The 19,540-nt window shown below is 38.1% G+C and overlaps 1 protein-coding gene across 9 annotated transcripts in view; it reads right to left on the reverse strand.

Moving 5' to 3' along the window:
- MIS18BP1 (MIS18 binding protein 1) overlaps positions 1–19,123 on the reverse strand; it is a 60,959-nt gene extending 41,836 nt beyond the window's left edge. For 4 of the 9 annotated variants that reach the window (XM_045450880.1, XM_045450872.1, XM_045450878.1 and 1 more), the window contains exons 1-4: positions 16,709–19,123; positions 12,409–13,043; positions 8,656–8,760; positions 7,950–8,434 (exon numbers count right to left, since the gene is read on the reverse strand). In XM_045450880.1, coding sequence (XP_045306836.1) covers positions 7,950–8,434; positions 8,656–8,760; positions 12,409–12,949 — 1,131 coding nt within the window. In that variant the 5' untranslated portion in view covers positions 12,950–13,043; positions 16,709–19,123. Of the gene's footprint in view, positions 1–7,949; positions 8,435–8,655; positions 8,761–12,408; positions 13,044–16,010 lie in introns of all 9 variants that reach the window. The other 5 variants (XM_045450873.1, XM_045450874.1, XM_045450875.1 and 2 more) reach the window with 5 other exon arrangements.
- Between the last annotated feature and the right edge of the window lie 417 nt (positions 19,124–19,540).

Consider the following 19,540-nt stretch of genomic DNA (forward strand, 5'->3'; position numbering starts at 1 on the left):
TAGCAAAAGAAGAGATAATTTTAACTAAGGTCACAACTTTGTTAAAAGGGGACAGAGGGAAAAGCAATAGAGAACTAAAAGTTAAATCAAAAGAATGGTTATAACAATAAGGCCATGGAATTTGTGTCAGGTAAAGAGGGAAATGAGGACAAGAGAGAGCTGATGGACTAAAGATTGCCTTAGGTGGAGTATTGATAGTGGGGGAAGAAGAGTGGTAGGGGTAGAATTGTCTAGAAAGATAGGAGTTGGTGAGAGCAGGATGCTTGAAACTGAAAATCTGGTGCAGGTACTGGCAAAGACAAGGTATGATGTGACTAGAATAGTGGATAAGGGAAAGGTCGCTTAAGATCAAGAATTTAAGGAGGCTGGGGGCACCTGGGTGGCTCAGTCAATTGGGTGTCCAACTCTTGGCTTCAGCTCAGGTCATGATTTCACAGTTCATGAGTTCAAGCCCTGTGTCAGGCTCCACGCTGACAGGGCAGGGCCTGCTTAGAATTCTCTCTCTCCCTCTCTCTGCCCCTCTCCTGTTCACTCTATCCATATAAATAAACTTTAAAAATATTAAAAAAAAAAAAAAGAATTCAAGGAGGCTGGATGGATTATCAATATGGATGTTGGTGTCACCAGAGTTGATGACAGAAGTAGTAACAGAGGAAAAAGTAACAGGTATTAAACACTTCAATAGTCATGCAACATGACTATATTGTATTTTACATGACCACAAAAAGACGAACAGGGATCAATAAAGTTTTACAGCACATACATCAAAGAAGCTGGGGCAGGGGAGGGTTTCTGTTAAAGACAAAGAAGGAAAATGGCCTGAAACCGTAATGAGGAACAAAAGAGGCATATTATATCATCTCTAGGTCCAACAATGTGCGATATGGGAGAAAAAAGAACCACCATTTAAGAAGTCATATTCTGGTTATAGCAAAGTTAAGAAAAGTTCACAGAAAACTGAGAATATAAGATTTTGCTAATGACATACCTTGAGTTCAAGAGGGTACAATGTAATGTTTGGATAACTGGAGATGAGTGAGAGATAGTGTCAGAATTAGGGGATGTATAGAACTGTATAGAGATAAGAGTCTTAGGAGGCTTGGTCTTCTTGTAGTAAGATAAACAGCACTGTAGCAATGATAGTATTAGTGCTGTGGGATCTCCCATTACAGTTGTCCTCAAACTTTTTTGTTCAACCCATCTCACATGTTTTTAAAGCAAAATCTAAAAATTTTCATTGTAAGTCTAAATATTTGCGAATAATGCAACTTCTAAGAATACACTGAAATATAAAACTATGATTGTTATATCACACTTTCAATTTAGATAGGATTCATTTTTTTAAGATTTTATTTCATTTTATTTTATTTTATTTATTTATTTATTTTTAAAGATTTTATTTTAAAGTAATCTCTAAGGGGCCAAGATGGTAGAACAGCACAGAAGTTTTTTTGCATCTCTCATCCCTGAAATTCAGCCAGATCAACACTAAACCATCTTGTACACGTAGGAAACTGATTTGAGGATTAACACAACAACTGTACAACCTAAACCACAGAACTCGGCAAGCACACAGCAGCACGGAGAGGTGATCTCGGGGAGAGAGAAGCCGCAGAGGTCAGGGAGCCGTTTTTGCTTGTGGAGAAAAGACAGAGACAGGGAGAGAGTACAGGAAAAACACCCCCCACCCTGAAAGCAACTGGAGAGTAACTGGAAGAGTGGAAACAGCCACAAGGGACTGAACAAAAAAAGGAAGAAAGCAGAAAGAAGGTTTAAATTCCACTAAGACTCTATAAACAGGGGGAGCACAGAGTCTGAGCTCTGCAGCTCAATACCTGGCAGTGGTCTGGTGGGAAGGGCAAATCCCCAGGAACAGAGAGCGAGGTCCAAGGGCTCCTCGGGCCACATAAAGAGTGGCAGTTCCCCTCTGGGAGAACATCCGGTAGATGCTGTAGGCAAAGGTCCCAGTGGACCCTGGAGAACAACCACATCTGCTGGTGTTGGAAGAAGGATGTTAAGGGGGAAGTCCGGTACCAAATGTATGTTGTGATTTGCCATAATCCCTGAAACGCTGGGATTATGGCATGATCACACGAACTTTTTCTGGGGCAAGATGGCACCTAGCCACAGTCTCTGGGCATTGGCAGCAGCAGAGTCTCACGAATGAAACTGGGGGCAGGCCTGCACCCAGTCATTGCTCAGTAAGACCCTCCCCCAGAGGGTCTGAGAGGGAGGTCAAAGCTGCAGTCCCTCAGAAGTGAGGGGGGGTTAAGAAACACAGCGCCACTTATGATAAAACTTAGGAGGAGGTGCCTCCTGGCAGCCTGATGGCATGGTCACGGACACTGTAGAAGTGAGGAACGTATGGAAACTGGAGGCAAAGGAAGGATGTTTGATTACCGGTAGGGGAGAGCACAGAGTTCTGATACTAGAGACTGGGTAGCTGGGTGATGCCATTTTCAGCCCTCCCATGCATGCACATACATGCCTACATCTTCCCTAACAATCCACCCCAGTAAGCTAAGCAGTGCCATCTGGTAGAGAACAGAGCCATTACACTAAGTCCTGCCCAACTAGGCCAACCTCGCTCTTGAAGAACACAAGTCTCTCCTTCTGCTTAGTTTACAGACTATTAAGTGCTTCATAGTTTGACTTCTAGGGGAAACAGGATGTATTTTCAATCGTATTTCATTATATTTCTGGTCCATCTATTCATTTTTTTTTCTTTTTTTCTTATTCTTTAACACAGAAAGAGAAAAAATTTACTTTTAATTTCCATTTTTATTTAAAAGATTTTTCTTAAATTTTTTCTACTATATTTTTTACTTTTTTGTAAATTTTTTACATCCTATTTTACTTTCATCACTTCATTTTATTCTAGTTTATTGTTTTCCTTTTTTAAAATTTTAAAACATTTTCCATTTTCCTTTTCTTTCCCTTTTTTCTCTGTCAAGCTTCTTTCACAACCAGACCAAAACACACCTAGGATCTAGCATCATTTATTTGATTTTTTTGTGCTGTTTTTTATTAATTTTTTTTTACTTTATTAATTCCTTTTTTTCCTTCAAAATGACAAAATGAAGGAATTCACCCCAAAAGGAAGAACAGAAAGAAATGACAGCCAGAGACTAAATCAACACAGATACAAGCAAGATGTCTGAACCAGAATTTAGAATCATGATAATAAGAATACTAGCTGGTGTTGAAAATAGCATAGAATCCCATTCTGTGGAGTTAAAACAAGTCAAAGTCAGGATGAAATAAAAAATGCTATAACTGAGCTGCATTTTTAAATGGATGCTATGGTGGCAAGGATGGAGGAAGTAGAGGAGCAAGTCAGTGATACAGAGGACAAACTTATAGAGAATAATGAAACAGAAAAAAGGAGGGAGACTAAGGCAAAATAGCATGATATAAGAATTAGAGAACTCAGTGACTCATTAAAAAGGAATAACGTCAAAACCACAGGGGTTCCAGAAGATGAAGAGAGAGAGAGAAAGGGGTAAAAGGGTTATGTGAGCACATGATAGCAGAAAATTTTCCTAACCTGGGGAAACACAAGACATCAAAATCCAGGAAGCACAGAGAATTCCCATTAGATCCAACAAAAACTGACCATCAACAAGGCATATCATAGTCAAATTCACAAAATACTCAGGCAAGGAAAGAATAATGAAAGCAGCAAGGAAAACAAAGTCCTTAACCTACAAGGAAGACAGATCAGGTTCAGAGCAGACCTATCCACAGAACCTTAGCAGGCAGAAAGGAGTGGCAGGATATATTCAATGTGCTGATTCGGAAAAAATATGCAGCCAAGAATTCTTTACCCAGTAAGGCTGTCATTCAGAATAGAAGGAGAGATTAAAAGTTTCCCAGACCAAAAACAAAGGAGTTCATGACCACTAAACCAGCCCTGCAAGAAATTTTAAGGGGGACTCTCTGAGGGGAGAAGAGATGAAACAAAACAAAACAAAAAACCAAAAGCCCAAAAGCAACAAAAACTAGAAAGACCAGAGAACATCACCAGAAACTCCCAACTCTACAGACAATATAACGGTAATGAATTCATATCTTTTAGTCCCCACTCTAAACGTCAATGGACTAAATGCTCCAATCAAAAGACACAGGGTAACAGAATGGATAAGAAAACAAGATCCATCTATATGCTGTTTACAAAAGACCCACTTTAGACCTAAAGACACCTTCAGATTGAAAGTAAGGGGATGGAGAACCACCTATCATGCTAATGGTCATCAAAAGAAAGCTGGAGTAGCCATACTTATATCAGACAATCTACATTTTAAAATAAAGACTGTAGGGGCGCCTGGGTGGCGCAGTCGGTTAAGCGTCCGACTTCAGCCAGGTCACGATCTCGCTGTCTGTGAGTTCGAGCCCCGCATCAGGCTCTGGGCTGATGGCTCAGAGCCTGGAGCCTGTTTCCGATTCTGGGTCTCCCTCTCTCTCTGCCCCTCCCCGTTCATGCTCTGTCTCTCTCTGTCCCAAAAATAAATAAACGTTGAAAAAAAAAATTAAAAAAAAAAAAAAATAAATAAATAAAATAAAGACTGTAACAGAGAGATGAAGAAAGGCATTATATCACAATTAAGGGGTCTATCCACCAAGAAGGTCTAACAATTGTAAACATTTATGCTCCAAACATGAAAGCACCCAAATATATAAATAAATTAATTACAAACATAAAGAAACTCATTGATAGTAATACCATAATAGTAGGGAACTTTAACACCTTACTTACAGCAATGGACAGATCATCTAAACAGAAAATCAATAAGGAAACAATGGCTTTGAATGACATACTCACTGGATGGACTTTACAGACATATTCAGAACATTTCATCCTAAAGCAGCAGAATACACATCTTCTCGAGTTCACATGGAACATTCTCCAGAATAGATGACATACTGGGTCACAAATCAGCTCTCAACAAATACAAAAATTTCAAGATCATACCGTGCTTATTTTCAGACCACAACACTACAAAACTCAAAATCGACCACAAGAAAAAATTTGGAAAGATAACAAATACTTGGACACTAAAGAACATCCTACTAAAGAATGAAGGGCTAACCAAGAAGTTAAAGAGGAAATTAAAAAGTACATGGAAGCCAATGAAAATGATAACACCACAGCCTAAAAACTCTGGGACGCAGCAAAGGCAGTCATAAGAGGAAAGTATATAGCAATCCATGCTTCCTAAAGAAGAAAGGTCTCAGATACACAACCTAAACTTACACCTTAAGGAGGTATAAGAACAGCAAACAAAACCCAAAACCAGCAGCAGACAGGAAATAATAAAGATTACAGCAGAAATCAATGCTATTCAAACAAACAAAAAATCCAGTACAACAGATCAATGAAACCAGGAACTAGTTCTTTGAAAGAATTAACAAAATTGATAAACCCCTAGCCAGTCTGATCAAAAGAAAAAAGAAAGGACCCAAATAAATAAAATCAAGAATGAAAGAAGAGAGATCATAACCAACACAGCAGAAATACAAACAATATTAAGAGAATATTATGAGCAATTATATGCCAATATTTTGGGTAATCTGGAAGAAACGGACAAATTCCTGGAAACATATAAACTCCCAAAACTGAAACAGGAAGAAATAGAAAATTTGAACAGACCCATAACCAGTAAAGAAGTCAAATTAGTAATAAAAAATCTCCCAGAAAACAAGAGTCCAGGGCCAGATGGCTTTCCAGGGGAATTCTACCAAACATTTAAAGGAGAGTTGGCATCTATACTCTTGAAGCTGTTCCAAAAAGAAATGGAAGGAAAATTTCCAAACTCTTTCTAGGAAGCCAGCATTACCTTGATTCCAAAACAAGACAAAGACCCCACTAAAAAAGAGAACTATAGACCAATTTCCCTGATTAACATGGATGCAAAAATCCTCAACAAGATAGTAGCCAACAGGATCCAACAATACATTAAAAGAATTATTCACCACGATTAATGGGTTTATACCTGGGATGCAGGGCTGGTTCAATATTCATAAAACAATCAATTTGATACATCACATCAATAGAAGAAAGGACAAGAACCACATGATCCTCTCAATAGATGCAGAGAAAGCATTTGAGAAAATATAGCACCCTTTCTTGATAAAAATCCTCAAGAAAGTAGGGATAGAAGGATCATACCTCAAGATCATAAAAGCCATATATGAAAGACCCACCTCTAATATCATCCTCAATGGGGAAAAACTGAGAGCTTTCCCCCTAAGGTCAGGAACATGACAGGGATATCCACTATCACCACTGTTATTCAACGTAGTACTTGAAGTCTTAGCCTCGGCAATCAGACAACACAAAGGAATAAAAGGTATCCAAATCAGCCAGGAGGAAGTCAAACTTTTCACTCTTCACAGATGACATGATACTCTATATGGAAAACCCAAAAGATTCCACCAAAACCCTGCTAGATTGATCCATGAATTCAGGAAAGTTGCAGGATATAAAATCAATACACAGAAATCGGTTGCATTCCTACACACCAACAATGAAGCAACAGAAAGAGAAATCAAGGAATCGATCCCATTTACAATTGCACCAAAAACCATAAAATACCTAGGAATAAACTTAACCAAAGAGGTGAAAAATATATACTAAAAACTATAGAAAGTTTATGAAAGAAACTGAAGACACAAAAGAATGGAAAAATATTCCACGCTCCTGGATAAGAAGAACAAACATTGTTAAAATGTTGATACTACCAAAAGCAATCTACATATTCAACATGATCCCTATGAAAGTAATACGAACATTCTTCACAGAGCTAAAACAAACAATCCTGAAATTTGTATGGAACCAGAAAACACCCCGAATAGCCAAAGAAATCTTGAAAAAGAAAACCAAAGCAAGAGGCATCACAATCCCGGACTTCAAGTGATGTTACAAAGCTGTAATCATCATGACAGTACGGTACTGGCACAAAAACAGACACTCAGATCAATGGAACAGAATCCAGAATCTAGAAATAGAACCATAAATGTACAGTGAATCTTTCTCCTTGAACTTGTATTTCCATTCCACTTCATTCAGAGAATTTATCCTAATATAACATAGTGTGATGGCCTAAAGTGTTTTAATGATCATTCTATATTACTTTACAACAGGAAAAATTCTCAAATATTCAGATGCTATAATTCTTTTCTTTAAAAAAAAAAAAATTAGGGGCGCCTGGGTGGCGCAGTCGGTTAAGCGTCCGACTTCAGCCAGGTCACGATCTCGCGGTCCGTGAGTTCAAGCCCCGCGTCGGGCTCTGGGCTGATGGCTCAGAGCCTGGAGCCTGTTTCCAATTCTGTGTCTCCCTCTCTCTCTGCCCCTCCCCCGTTCATGCTCTGTCTCTCTCTGTCCCAAAAATAAATAAACGTTGAAAAAAAAAATTAAAAAAAAAAAATTAATGTTTATTTTTTTGAAGGAGAGAAAGACAGAGTGTGAGGCAGGGACGGGCAGACACAGATTCTGAAATGGGCTCCAGCCTCTGAGCTGTCAGCACAGAGCCCAACATGGGGCTTGAACTCACAAACTGCAAAATTGTGACCTGAGCCAAAGTTGGACACTTAACCAACTAAGCCACCCAGGCACCTCTAATACCTTTCTCTTTTAATAGCTGTTAATAGTACCCAAGAATCAGGAAAACAACAACAACAAATAAACAAAAAATAAGAAATGAACTCAGTGTTCATCCCCAAAGGGAATAAGTAAACCGTTGAAGATGATACAACTGATAATAGAGCAAAGTTAAAACTTAACACTTGGATTCTCTTACTTTCAACCCACTGCACTTTTCACTAGACCACCCTGCCTCTACACTAAATAATAATGAAACATGAAACTGTTAATGAGAGAGCTTAGGAGCTCAAGCTCTTGAAGAATGAGGGTAAAAACACAAATGTACATTGGCCTTCAGTTTTCCTACCTTAATTTCTTTAACTTCATTTGAAAGAGTTTGAGGTGTACTTGGAAGAGAATGATTTGAAGCATTTCTTTTTGATTTCTGAGGTATTGTTATATGAAATCTTGGAGTTGCAAGCACGATTTTACATGTATCATTCATGGAACCCAGAAGATCGGTTTCTCTGGGCACTGAGTTCTCATTTCCTTCCTTAATTTCCTGTTGTGAAGTCCTTTTTGTTGCCACTTTACTATCAGAAACCATTAACTGATCATCATTTTTAACAGGAACACAGTTAGTATTTAGAGTCTCAACAGTAGTATTTTGGGATTTTTCAATGATAGAATCAACACCTTCTAAAACAAAGGTGTCCTTTTTAGACTTAGTGGTTACAAATGTATTCTCCTTTGAGTGAAGAATTTGTTTATCCAACTGAGTTCTAGGTAATGTCTTGTTTGAGAATCCTGCAGCTGAAACATTTTCATGTTCTTGGTTCAGAAATGGAATCTCTGCAAAAAAAATACAAAGCCAAACAAAATTTAGAGAAGAATCAAATGAAATTAAAAGAGAGAAATAGAATAATATAAAACCGTTTATATACGAAAGAAGTCTTCAGGTTAGGAATGCTCCACCCTTCTGCCCAGTGTTTCTCTGAAATGGATTGCCTACGCCGGAGAATAATTATCCAGAATATTTAACTATACATTGAACAAAACAAAAAGCACTTTACCATAAGTTAAATTATGCAGAGGTGCTTTCTTTTCCTGCTGACATTGAATCTTTTGCTTTATCGGAACGAAAGTACTATTTGATGATTCTAGAGGAACTTCTTGCACTGAGGTTCAGTTTTTTTTTTTTTAAAGAAAGAGGAAATTGAATTATATTAGTCATTGAGAAGAAAAAAAAAGCCTTCTTAAAGTCTTAAAGAGTTACATTCAATAATGATCAGATCAATATAGTACACTTCTGTAACATAGGAGTTCCATTTCTCATTTTATTTTTTCATGCCTTCATCCCATTCTATCTACATTACACCAAGAAAGAACTTTTTCTAAACTCTACATGTTATAACTTGCCAGCTCTAGACAAAAGTATATTACTGGACTTAGAAGCTTAGAGATCTGGAATACAATTCTGGTGCTGCAACAAATCAGATAGGTACATCTTAAGATTATATATGAAGTACCATCCAGTCTTGAAAATTCTGATTCTGCTTCTGGTTGCTGTAAATTTCTAAAATGCTGAAAGAACAGACGAAGAGTTGTGGCTTATATGTTAAAAGTTGAAATGTTGTGACTCAATAGCAGACACAACCATAATTTATACCCCTCTGACATCTCTTTAGTAAGCCTTCAAAGGCAAAAATCTGGTAGGCTTATCAACTAGACAAGTAGGGACTAATAGTATTGCTTACATTTTATTCTACTTTGCATCCTAGATGGTTTAAGTTTTATTTCTTGATGGTTGAGTTTCTTTTACATAAAGAGGGGAAGGTAATAGACTTAAAACTGGAGGAAAAAATCAATTATTTCATTTTATATGTTTAATTTCAAATATTATGATTGAAAAAAATTGGTGGTGACTTTGCTTAAGCATGTAGCTTTAGTCTTAGAAATCTTAATACGAAGATTTTTATCATAATGATGTGTATCATAAAAGGATAAGTTTCTATTTCTTTAGCTCATTCTATTAGAAATGGCAAGGCAATGTAGTACAGACAAACAGGTAATTCAATCAGATATAACATACTATAGAATCTGGGTCATTTATTTTAGAGTACAAAGTCCATGTAGACTATCTAAAAAGTCTCTGAAATTACATACGAAATTTGTGTTTGTATATACGTGCATTTTCTGGGGAAAGAGTCATCAGATTCTCAAAGCAGTGAGTTGTTTCTTCCTCTCTAGTTCCACTTGACAAATAAAATATGTTTTAATGTGCATTATTTCATTTGCTACTCCCTTTTCTCCAAGACTGTATGAATCAAATTTTGTGTATTCCCCTACCTCGATCTTAAGCTCCCTTAGAAAACTCTTTTTGTGTTAAAATATAACACTGTCTTTGAAATACAACAGTATATCCACAATCTACTGTGCAGTAAAGAGCATGGGCTTTCAAATAGACACCTGTATTAATTCTTAGCCCATCGCTTATCATATGTCATACATAGAGCAGACATAACCTTTTTGTAAGCCCCATTTCCTAAACTATTAAATGAGCATCTACCCATAGTGTCTGCTGAAAGGATTATATGAGATAAATCCATATAAAACATATTTATCAATTACTGTAACTCATTAAAAATCTCAACTTCAAATGTCTCAGATTCTGACCACTTCCTATCTTTCCAGATTATTCTCTCAAATCCAACGCTATCCTAACAACACCCTACACTTCTTTATACTTCCTCATTTCCTTCAGGTCCTCTTTTCCCTATATAACTAACTTAAATTTCATGGTGCCCTTACATACCACCTTTGTCCTCTTCATCCTATCTGATAAAATTACAATCCTGATAAAATCCAACTCTCTGCCTGCCCCTGAGCAGCATCTGTGCAGCTAAATAGGGCTGGAGGAAAACTCATAACCGTATATATTGCTCTCATTTAAATTCATGCTCACAAGTTTCAAGCAGGTCCTTAATGTTACCCAAGAAATCAAATTTAGGCCTAGACTCTTCCATTCTCCTGCATTATTCAAACCTCCACCTCCTCAAACTTTAATACCTGCTCCCCATGCTTACTCTCAGCTGATGACTTTACTGTGTACTTCAGATTACTTCTCCATACAACACTGCCTATCTTCTTGTTTGATTTATGGTCTGTTTATGTTTCTTGCTAAGGCCAAAATCTCCACTTTTAGATTCAGTTCCCTTTCAACTACTCAAGGGTATCATACTACCAATTTTAGTTTTTCCTTCCCTACTGGATCATTTCCAATAGCATACAAAAATGTTCTTTCATCATACATTAAAAACAATATTTTAAAACCACACTGCCCATATTTCTCTGCTCTCTTCTAAGAGTTATCTATATTCACCACTGTCAATTTCTCTCCCTCACATTCTCTCTTGAACCCTCTTGAATCATGTTTTTGCTCCTATCACTTCACCAAACTCCCCTTATTAAAGCCACCAATGACCCTCATGTTGCTAAATCCAGCATTCAAATCTCAGCCTTTATCTTACTTCACTCATTAGCAGCATTAGATACAGCCAAAGACTCCTTCCTTCAAGCATTTTGTTCCTTTGGCTTCCAAAGTATCACTCTTGGTTTTTCTTCTTCCTCATCTTCTTCTCGTGGTCTTCACTACTATCTTTTATTTGAAATTCCAAATTTTGGGGTGCTCCAGGATTCATCACTGAATGTTTCTCTTTTTACACTTACTCCTTGATGATCTCCTTTAATCTCTTTAAATACCATTTAGGTGCTAATAATTCCCAAGTGTATTTTTCTCACCGGAACCACTTCTCTAAATTCCAACGAATTTTTTCAAAAGTGTTAATTCACATCTACACTTCAGTTTTTAATAGATATAGCAAAATTAACATACCAAAAATGTAATTACAGAGCCCCCTGCCCTGTCTATTCCATTTCAGTTAAACCACTCTATCCTTCCAGTTACTCGGGCAAAAAACAAACAAACAAACAAACAAAAAACCAAAAAACCAAAAAACAACCCAGAACCAACCAAACAACAAGAAAGCACCCTACAGCCACCCTTTATATCTTTTATGTTCCACATCCTATGAGCTCTTCCTTCAAAATACACCCAGAATCCAAGCACGTATTATCTTCACTGCTACCACCTAAACCAAACTAACACCATCTCTCACCTAGATTACTACAGTAACTATTTCAAATTGACAGTGAGTGATATTTTTAAAATGAATCAGATCTTGTCACTTATCAGCTTGGAACCCTCCACTGATTTCTTACTTTGCTCACGTAATAGCCCAAACTCTTACATTCATCTATAACACTCTACATTATCTGACCCTTAATTAGCCCCCTTTCCCCACCTCTATGCACTCACTCTATGATTTACTAATCTCATAACTGGTCCTTGAATTTGAGGAATGCTCCTATTTCAGGGCATTTGTACCAGCTGTTACTTTGTCTGGATCATCCTTCCCAATTCCTCCAAGATATCCATCTGTATCTATGTATCACCTACTTCAATGTTTTGGTTCAAATGTCATCTTCTCATTGAACCATACCCTGATCACCACATGGAAAATTACAACCTACTCCAACTGTCCCCATCATCCTTGCTCTGCTTTTTTTTCCATAGCACTTCTCTTCTATTGTACCATAAAAACTACTAATTTAAATTTGTCTCTCCCACAACCTGAATGTGAACGTGTTAGGGCTGGGATTTTTGTCCACTTTGTTCACTCTTATATCCTGAGTACCCACAACAGTATAAGACATAATAAAAATAACACATTATAGCTTTTCAACCAACACATAATAAAACTAACCTCTTGGTGAAATGTTATCTGATTGGAGTGATTTGTTGTTTTCCTTTTCTTCACAGACGCAGGTATTCTGCAATACTCTTTTCTCATCTCCTTTGGGAGTGAAAATTTTCTTTTCACTTTTCAGTGGTTCCAACAAACTACTGTTGCCTGACGTTTGTTCTTGCTTGTCACGCAGTACTTTTTCTTTCATTCTTTGAAATATTTTTCCTGGTGATTCATAGTTTGCTTTATTTTTTAATCTATCCTTGTTGGGCTTTATAACACTGATATCAAGAGAGCTGTTAGAGGAGGTAGTCTCTGCTAGCATGGTAGAATGAAATATTTTTTTATTATTAAAATTTGTCATTTCTAGGCAATGAGTTTTTTCATGGTCATTCAATTTTAAAGAGGGGTTCTGATATTTTGCCAAATCTTTTACAGGAGTAAGTGTGCCTGCAGGAATGCTGTCAAAAAAGACTGCATGCATAGGCATATTTCTTCTTTGAGAAGATGTCTCTGAAGACAAATGAATTCCTGGATGTTTCAAAGGTGTTGCAATCATCTTGATAAACAGTAGCAACAAGTTTTCTCTAACAGATAATTCACTTAACCACAATTTTCAGGATAGGAGACTTTCAGCAGGGGCCCAGAGGAACCTGTAGTTCAATGTGAAATCAACCTTTATCATGCTTTGATGCAAAAAAGATTATTTGCTTTCCATAATAATATTATACTAAGGCTTAAGTGGTTCATAACAACACTGGATAATCTATAGCTCACAAATCTAAGGTTTTATATTTTTGTTAAAGACTCATTTTATTATTATTTTAGATGAGCAGTTTGGTCTTTAAATTTACTTCTCTAAAAAAAGCAGCATTCATCAAATCATCTACTTAAGAACACTAAGAATTGAATATTGAGTACCTGGTTTTTAAATATACTTGAACCTCAAGTCCTGGAGATTCCAATCTAATATTTACATCAAAAAGCATTAAATTACATCTGCATATGGTACTATATTAGACTATAAAGGATTAAATTTCACAAACATAACTTTTCCCTTTAGGCACTTAAATTTAAGGCAGCAACTATGATGATATGTCTTAATGAAAGCTGAAAAATTCATTCAATTTTTTAGTTAAATCATCTCCAATCTTGATTTTGTTATGCTGAACATTTTAACTACGAGGTTTTAGTTGAAATACCCTCAAATCAAAAGAAAATTATACTCATTATTTTTAAAAGTTAATTCTATTTACAATTTTTAGAGGCAATCATGTACTTGAGCATACATGGTCTTAGACTTGTTTTAGTTTCCTTTTATAAACACATTTTATTTCCCACACCTAGAAATTAAGATTCTAGGTGATGAACCATACAGTTGCATTCTGTAATACTTAGTAAATAAAACATTTCCACGCAAGGTGCTTGGAACTTACTAAGTTCACCTTACTGCATCTCCTATTGCTGAATTTACAACTATTCTAACCAGTCTTTGACATCATATAAACATAAAAAGCCTACCACAGAAAATATTAATGTAGTCATATCAAAGACTCAAATACCTTTATTTAAGTAACTTCTGTGAGAAATATGCAAGATCAAAATTCATATACAAATAGCATTTTATCCAATAGTTTTTAAGAGAAAAAAGAAATAATCCTCAATAACAAGAACTGACAAAGCAGGCTATCTTGGGTCTAGCCCTGTGACACAAAAATCACTGAACTCTTCCGCAAAATGTTAATTCAGTAAATATGTACTAATGCATAGATTCATGTGTTTGGCAATGTGTGAGTGATAAGAATCCTGTTCTGGGAGTTAAAATACTTACTAGCAGTTCACTTTAAACTCTCAAAATCGAAAGTGAATAAATTGAGCCAAGTGCATAAAAAAAAAAAAAAAAAAAGGCAAAGTATGTGCAGGTTTATAAAATCTCAATTCTTCACAACCTAAGGAAATGCTCAACAGAATTACAAAATACAAATAAATTAGTGGAACTGAAAACAGGACCAATCTGTAGTAGACGCACACATTAGTTTTTTCATCTAAAGGCAGATAACTACGGTCCTACTGAAAGGCTTAAAGAACCAGCATATAACTCCTTTTGCATGTTGCCCAACCTCTTCCCTCCCAATTCAAGCATGTTATAGCATGGAGATGAGCGGTCAAGATTCTGAAAAACCTCAAATTCCACCCCGTCTCCAAAAAGACACAGAAGATTCCTAGGAGCCCCTATTTCCCATTATGTTATAAATAGCAACTCAGCAGAAGCCCAAAGAGTTGGCAACAGTTGTCTGTGGTTTCAGTGTAGCTGGTAAAAGAGAGGATGTAGAGGGGAAAAAAATTACCTAGAATTTTCTGACCTATAGCTTTGCAGAACAGATACAGAAGAAAACAAGAAATCACTTGTTAGAGGCCAAACACTCAAAGCCCCATTCTCCTCCTGGTTAAAAAAGAGCAAAACAGAGAAAACAGATTATGATGCTCAGACTCTGATAGAAGAGACACATGTTAGAGGATGCGAATTCAAGTGACAGGCATTCCTAGGTTGAGGAAAACAGTATCCTGAAGGCCAAACATACTTGACCTAACAAAAGATTGCTAGCAAGAAACTGTTAGTTCCTTTTTGGACTAGAGAAGGGAAGGTGAATTCTAAAACGTTATGCTTGTGCTTCACTAAGTGCTTAAAACTATTTGAAAAACCTGATCTTTGTCATTTACTCTGAATGTTGGCAAATGCTGATGTACGAAGAAAAATTTGCTATTTATTGAAATAAAGACAAGCATGGAAAATCATTAAATGAAAATCTAGCTACGAGCACTTACAGCATATGTAAATATATAAGTAAGGCTAAACAACTGTTATTATCATGGATATGAATGATTCTGAATGTAACTGTTACTCTTTTTCCCAAAATTACATGAAAAGTTTTTCTAGGAATTTACTGTCGTGGTAGCAGCAGTAATTGAATTATTACTATAATGGAAAGAGTCAAAAATCCCAAAGAACACCAACCAAAACTGGGAGGTGGAGGTGGGAAAAATGAAACTAATTTTAAGTTAACTGGCAAATGATAACACTTGGGGTGGGGGGTGGGGGGACCCAGCACTTGACATATAATATAAATAACATTCAAAGAGACCAATGAATCAATTTTAAAAATGATCAACACAGAAAATGGCCAAAAGGCACGAAAGGCAATTACTAAAGAATACAAAAGGCCACCTAGGGAGTCAAAAGACACTTCATTTCACTAATAAGTGAAACTAAACAAACTAAACAGTGGAAGTTCTTAAGTTTAGCAGATTGGTAAAGATTAATTTCAAAATACAGGTGTGCATGCTATTGATCAAGAAATTCCACTTCTAAATTTTTTTCTTACAGAAACTACTACATAAGAATTCAAATATATGTAAGTAGTAATAACAGTGGATATTTACTGCATATATGTCAGACACTACATAACCTTACAGCAAATAATCTTAAGAGTTCTGAAGATGAGGAAACTAAGGCACAGGTGCCGAAGGTTCCACTGACAACGATTCAGAGCAGGACCTAAGTCTGACTGCCAAGCCCAAGTTCTTAAACAAACACTACACAGGGATATTCACTGACTTACCGGAGATATTATAAATAATCTAGATCTTCACCACTATGGGATGAAATTCTGCTACATCCATACAACCGAATTCTGTATATTCAATAAAAAGATACATGCCTGTATATGTACTGACAAAGAATATAGTTAGGATATATTAAAAAGGAAGCAGAACAGGACGTACAATTGCATTTCAGTAAACACACACGAGCGAAAGCATAGGCGGAAATATCTGGAATCATACCAAATTGTAAACAGTGTTTAACTTTGAAGAGGAGGATGAAGGGCCCTCCATTTTCTAAATAATTTTATTAATATCCACATGTGTTTGCAACCAATGTGAAATTTAACCAGAAAAAAACATGAGCTCGATGGATCAACTGTTTCTATAGCACTGTGGATCTTGGGGTCCCAGGGCAGTGACGCACACAAATCATTCTAACGTAAAGTTTTTCTTGCTAGAAGTGATTTTAGAACAAAGGCCTACAGCGTTCACTTACAAAACGAATCTGAACGAATAGTGGTCTACTCTCTTGATAACTGCAGTAGACACGCAACAAATATGTATACAACGGATGAGTGAGTAGTCGTGAAACTCCTACCAAAGCTAAAAACTTACAGAAGTCTACGCGGACCGAGAATGTTGATGGGCTGGGACCCTCAGCGCCAGAAGCGGACCGATGGCAGGGGGCGAGGGAAGCAAAGCAAGGAGTTCATACCTTGGGTGAAGGGCCTGATAGAGCTAGAAGGCGGCAGTCCCGGCTTGGCTTCGCGTGGGGGTGGGCCGGGCGCCCCAGGGCTCGCCCTCTGGCCCAAGTCGGCTCCAGCCCCCCGTAGCCCGGCCACAGGTGACCCTCACTTCCTCAGCGAGGCTCCCTGACACAAGTTTCGGAATTCAAATTTGAAGAGCCCGCCCTCCAGCCAGCCCTGATTGGCGCGCTCCGTAATGGCGTCACCGTGCGACTCAAGAAAAATGGCGGGGGGGGGGCGGCCCGCACCGCGTGCGCAGTGCTGTTTCCACAACAGGTGGGTAACCCGAGCTGCCACGAGAACCGAGAGCACCGCTCTAGTCTTCCGCAGAATTCTTTTCGTTTACAGAGGGCTCGCGCCACCAGCGCGTTCCGCCGCTCCTCCCGTTATGCTCTGCGACAGGAAGGCTTACGTCAGACGCCGGCTGCGTTCTTCCGCGCTACTGCGGTTTTTTAAGTTTGGCCTTTCTCTGCCACTCTTCTACCCTACTGGTTTGGTAGCCCGTGGTGTATCGTCGCGTTGCTTACCTGTGTGAGGGAACAGCTTGCCGAGTTCGTCGGAGAGCTTTTAGCCCTCCCTGGCTGCCAGATATTTGAGAATGAGAAAGAACGTTTTGTTCTTGAGAGGATAATATACTGAATGCAAAGTTAAACTTGCTATGGGATGTTTAGTCTGAACTATTTCCCCAAGAAGTGTGATGTTTTTTGAACCTCATCTTATCGAATCCTAAAAGTTTTAATCTTGACGACTCACGTTGCAAAGCAGTTTGTGACAGTGTCACTTAGACTGAGCCTTAGATTGGTTGCACCCAGTGATTCTGTACTCTAACCACCGCGGAGTGTTGTGCATCTTCCGCCTCAGCGCCCTGGCAAGAAGCATTCGCTGGCTGGAAGCATCTTACAGGGCGCCTTGTTTCAGTGTTGGGGGCGGAGAAGTAGGAGCCAGAGGAGTAATGAATGTTTTCAGTCCTAAACCCCTTCCAGCTCCGATCCTGCATCTTCTCTCCATTAACTCCGCCCCGCTCCCCAACAAGTCAGAACGGGACAGGAGAGTTTATGCCTCAACCAAGAAAATTCCTTAGCATCCTAGAACCATATATCGCATTTCTCTGTTAACACCGGACTGAAATGGTTCTAAAGGATTGATTTTTTAAAGTGACTTTCGCAATCCCCTCGTCTAAATCTTGTAACCACTAAGTCTTGTACACACAATATTCAGAATCCGAAATAAAAATTTTAAGCGTACAAATGAATGCAAGTAAGGAGAAGAAACCAGTTTCGGCGAGGAGAGGAAAGCAAATCTACATAGATAAAATGAAGTTTCTGTCTGTGCAGCATAATGAGAAAATGGCTGGACATGAATTTGTACCAGATTTCTGGGAAAAGCTACACTTAAGATACCTGTTAAATGACATGTATGAAAGTGTATGAAATGCATTTTGTGTGACAGAGAGACTTTGAGGGGATAGGCATTCATATTCCAAAGCATCAGAAATAGAAGTATAAAAGGTTTTTATGCCTGATATGGAGATGGCCATGTCTCACACATTCAGCCAGAATGAGAACCTTGAAATATTAAGAGTAGACTCTCAGAAATATACACTTTCATTTTTTTAATTAGTCATTTTTCTTTTGAGGAGTAGCTAGTGTGTACCAGACTCCAGGGTGAACAGCAACAGGGATTTATATAAGCATGACTAATGATTTTACAAACAAAACTGGAGAAAACAGTTTGTGGATAACAAAGTGTGATGACAAGGCATACAGGCCAAGGGACAATGTTCATCTGTCCACTGGGACATCAACATACTGCCCTGGTTGGGCCCTCCTTTAAGTTTCTGTCAAGAGGGGAGAGCTTCTCCAAGTCACAGACAGCCACCTGGGACAATCCGTCCAGGCTTAAGTCTGTTATTCGTGGAAACAAATGCAGACCCACTTAGGGTCCGAGGGACAGACACAGGAGGAAGGGAATGAAAACCACACACTGTGTGGGAGCTGCTGCCAAAACATCTGGGTCTGCTTAGCCTGAAAGAATATTCCCAGGACCATGGTAAGTTCCAGCAGGGAACAATCAGTACAATTAACCATATGGCATTTTGGGGATAATTAGAAAAAAGATGCTCTTTCTTTAAGGCTGAATATTCTCAACCAGGGGTGATTTTGCATACCCCCCCCCACCTCGGGGGGGGACATTTGGCAATGTCTGGAGACATGTAAATCATAAATGTCACAATTGAGAGGAGTGCTACTGGCATCTAGTGAGTAGAGGACAGGAATGCTACTAAACATCCTACGATGTGCAGGACAGCCCCTCCGCTACAAAGAATTATCTAGTTTAAAATGTTGATAGTGCCAAGGATTGAGAAATCCTACACTTGTAAGATATATCCCTATCCTACACTTGTAAGAAGTTTAGACTCTTCTCACTCTCTCAGCTGTGTTCCCTTTTGTAAGGTGCAACTATAGAATCACTACTGCTATGTCGGGGCCTGGAGGAGAGATGAGGATGCAGTCAAAAGAGAGGTTATCCAGGCTGTGCAAGGGGAGGACCCTTCAGTGGAAAAAACTTCCAGAGATTGCTGTGTGATAGAGTCAATATTACAAACATATTAAAAAATTGTAATACATGCTGTCGAGATATATCAGGACAGATCCTGCAAGAAGCTGATGGTACGATGGATTTAGGAGTACATGAGATTTATTGGGAGATAATACCTGTGAAGGTTTAAGGGAGAGTGAGAAGGATCGGGCCTGATAAATCTTCAGACTTTGATGCAGATGTGACATTTGTGAAAGAAAAAG

Source organism: Leopardus geoffroyi, chromosome B3 (genome assembly GCF_018350155.1).
Source record: "Leopardus geoffroyi isolate Oge1 chromosome B3, O.geoffroyi_Oge1_pat1.0, whole genome shotgun sequence".
NCBI classification, from domain to species: domain Eukaryota; kingdom Metazoa; phylum Chordata; class Mammalia; order Carnivora; family Felidae; genus Leopardus; species Leopardus geoffroyi.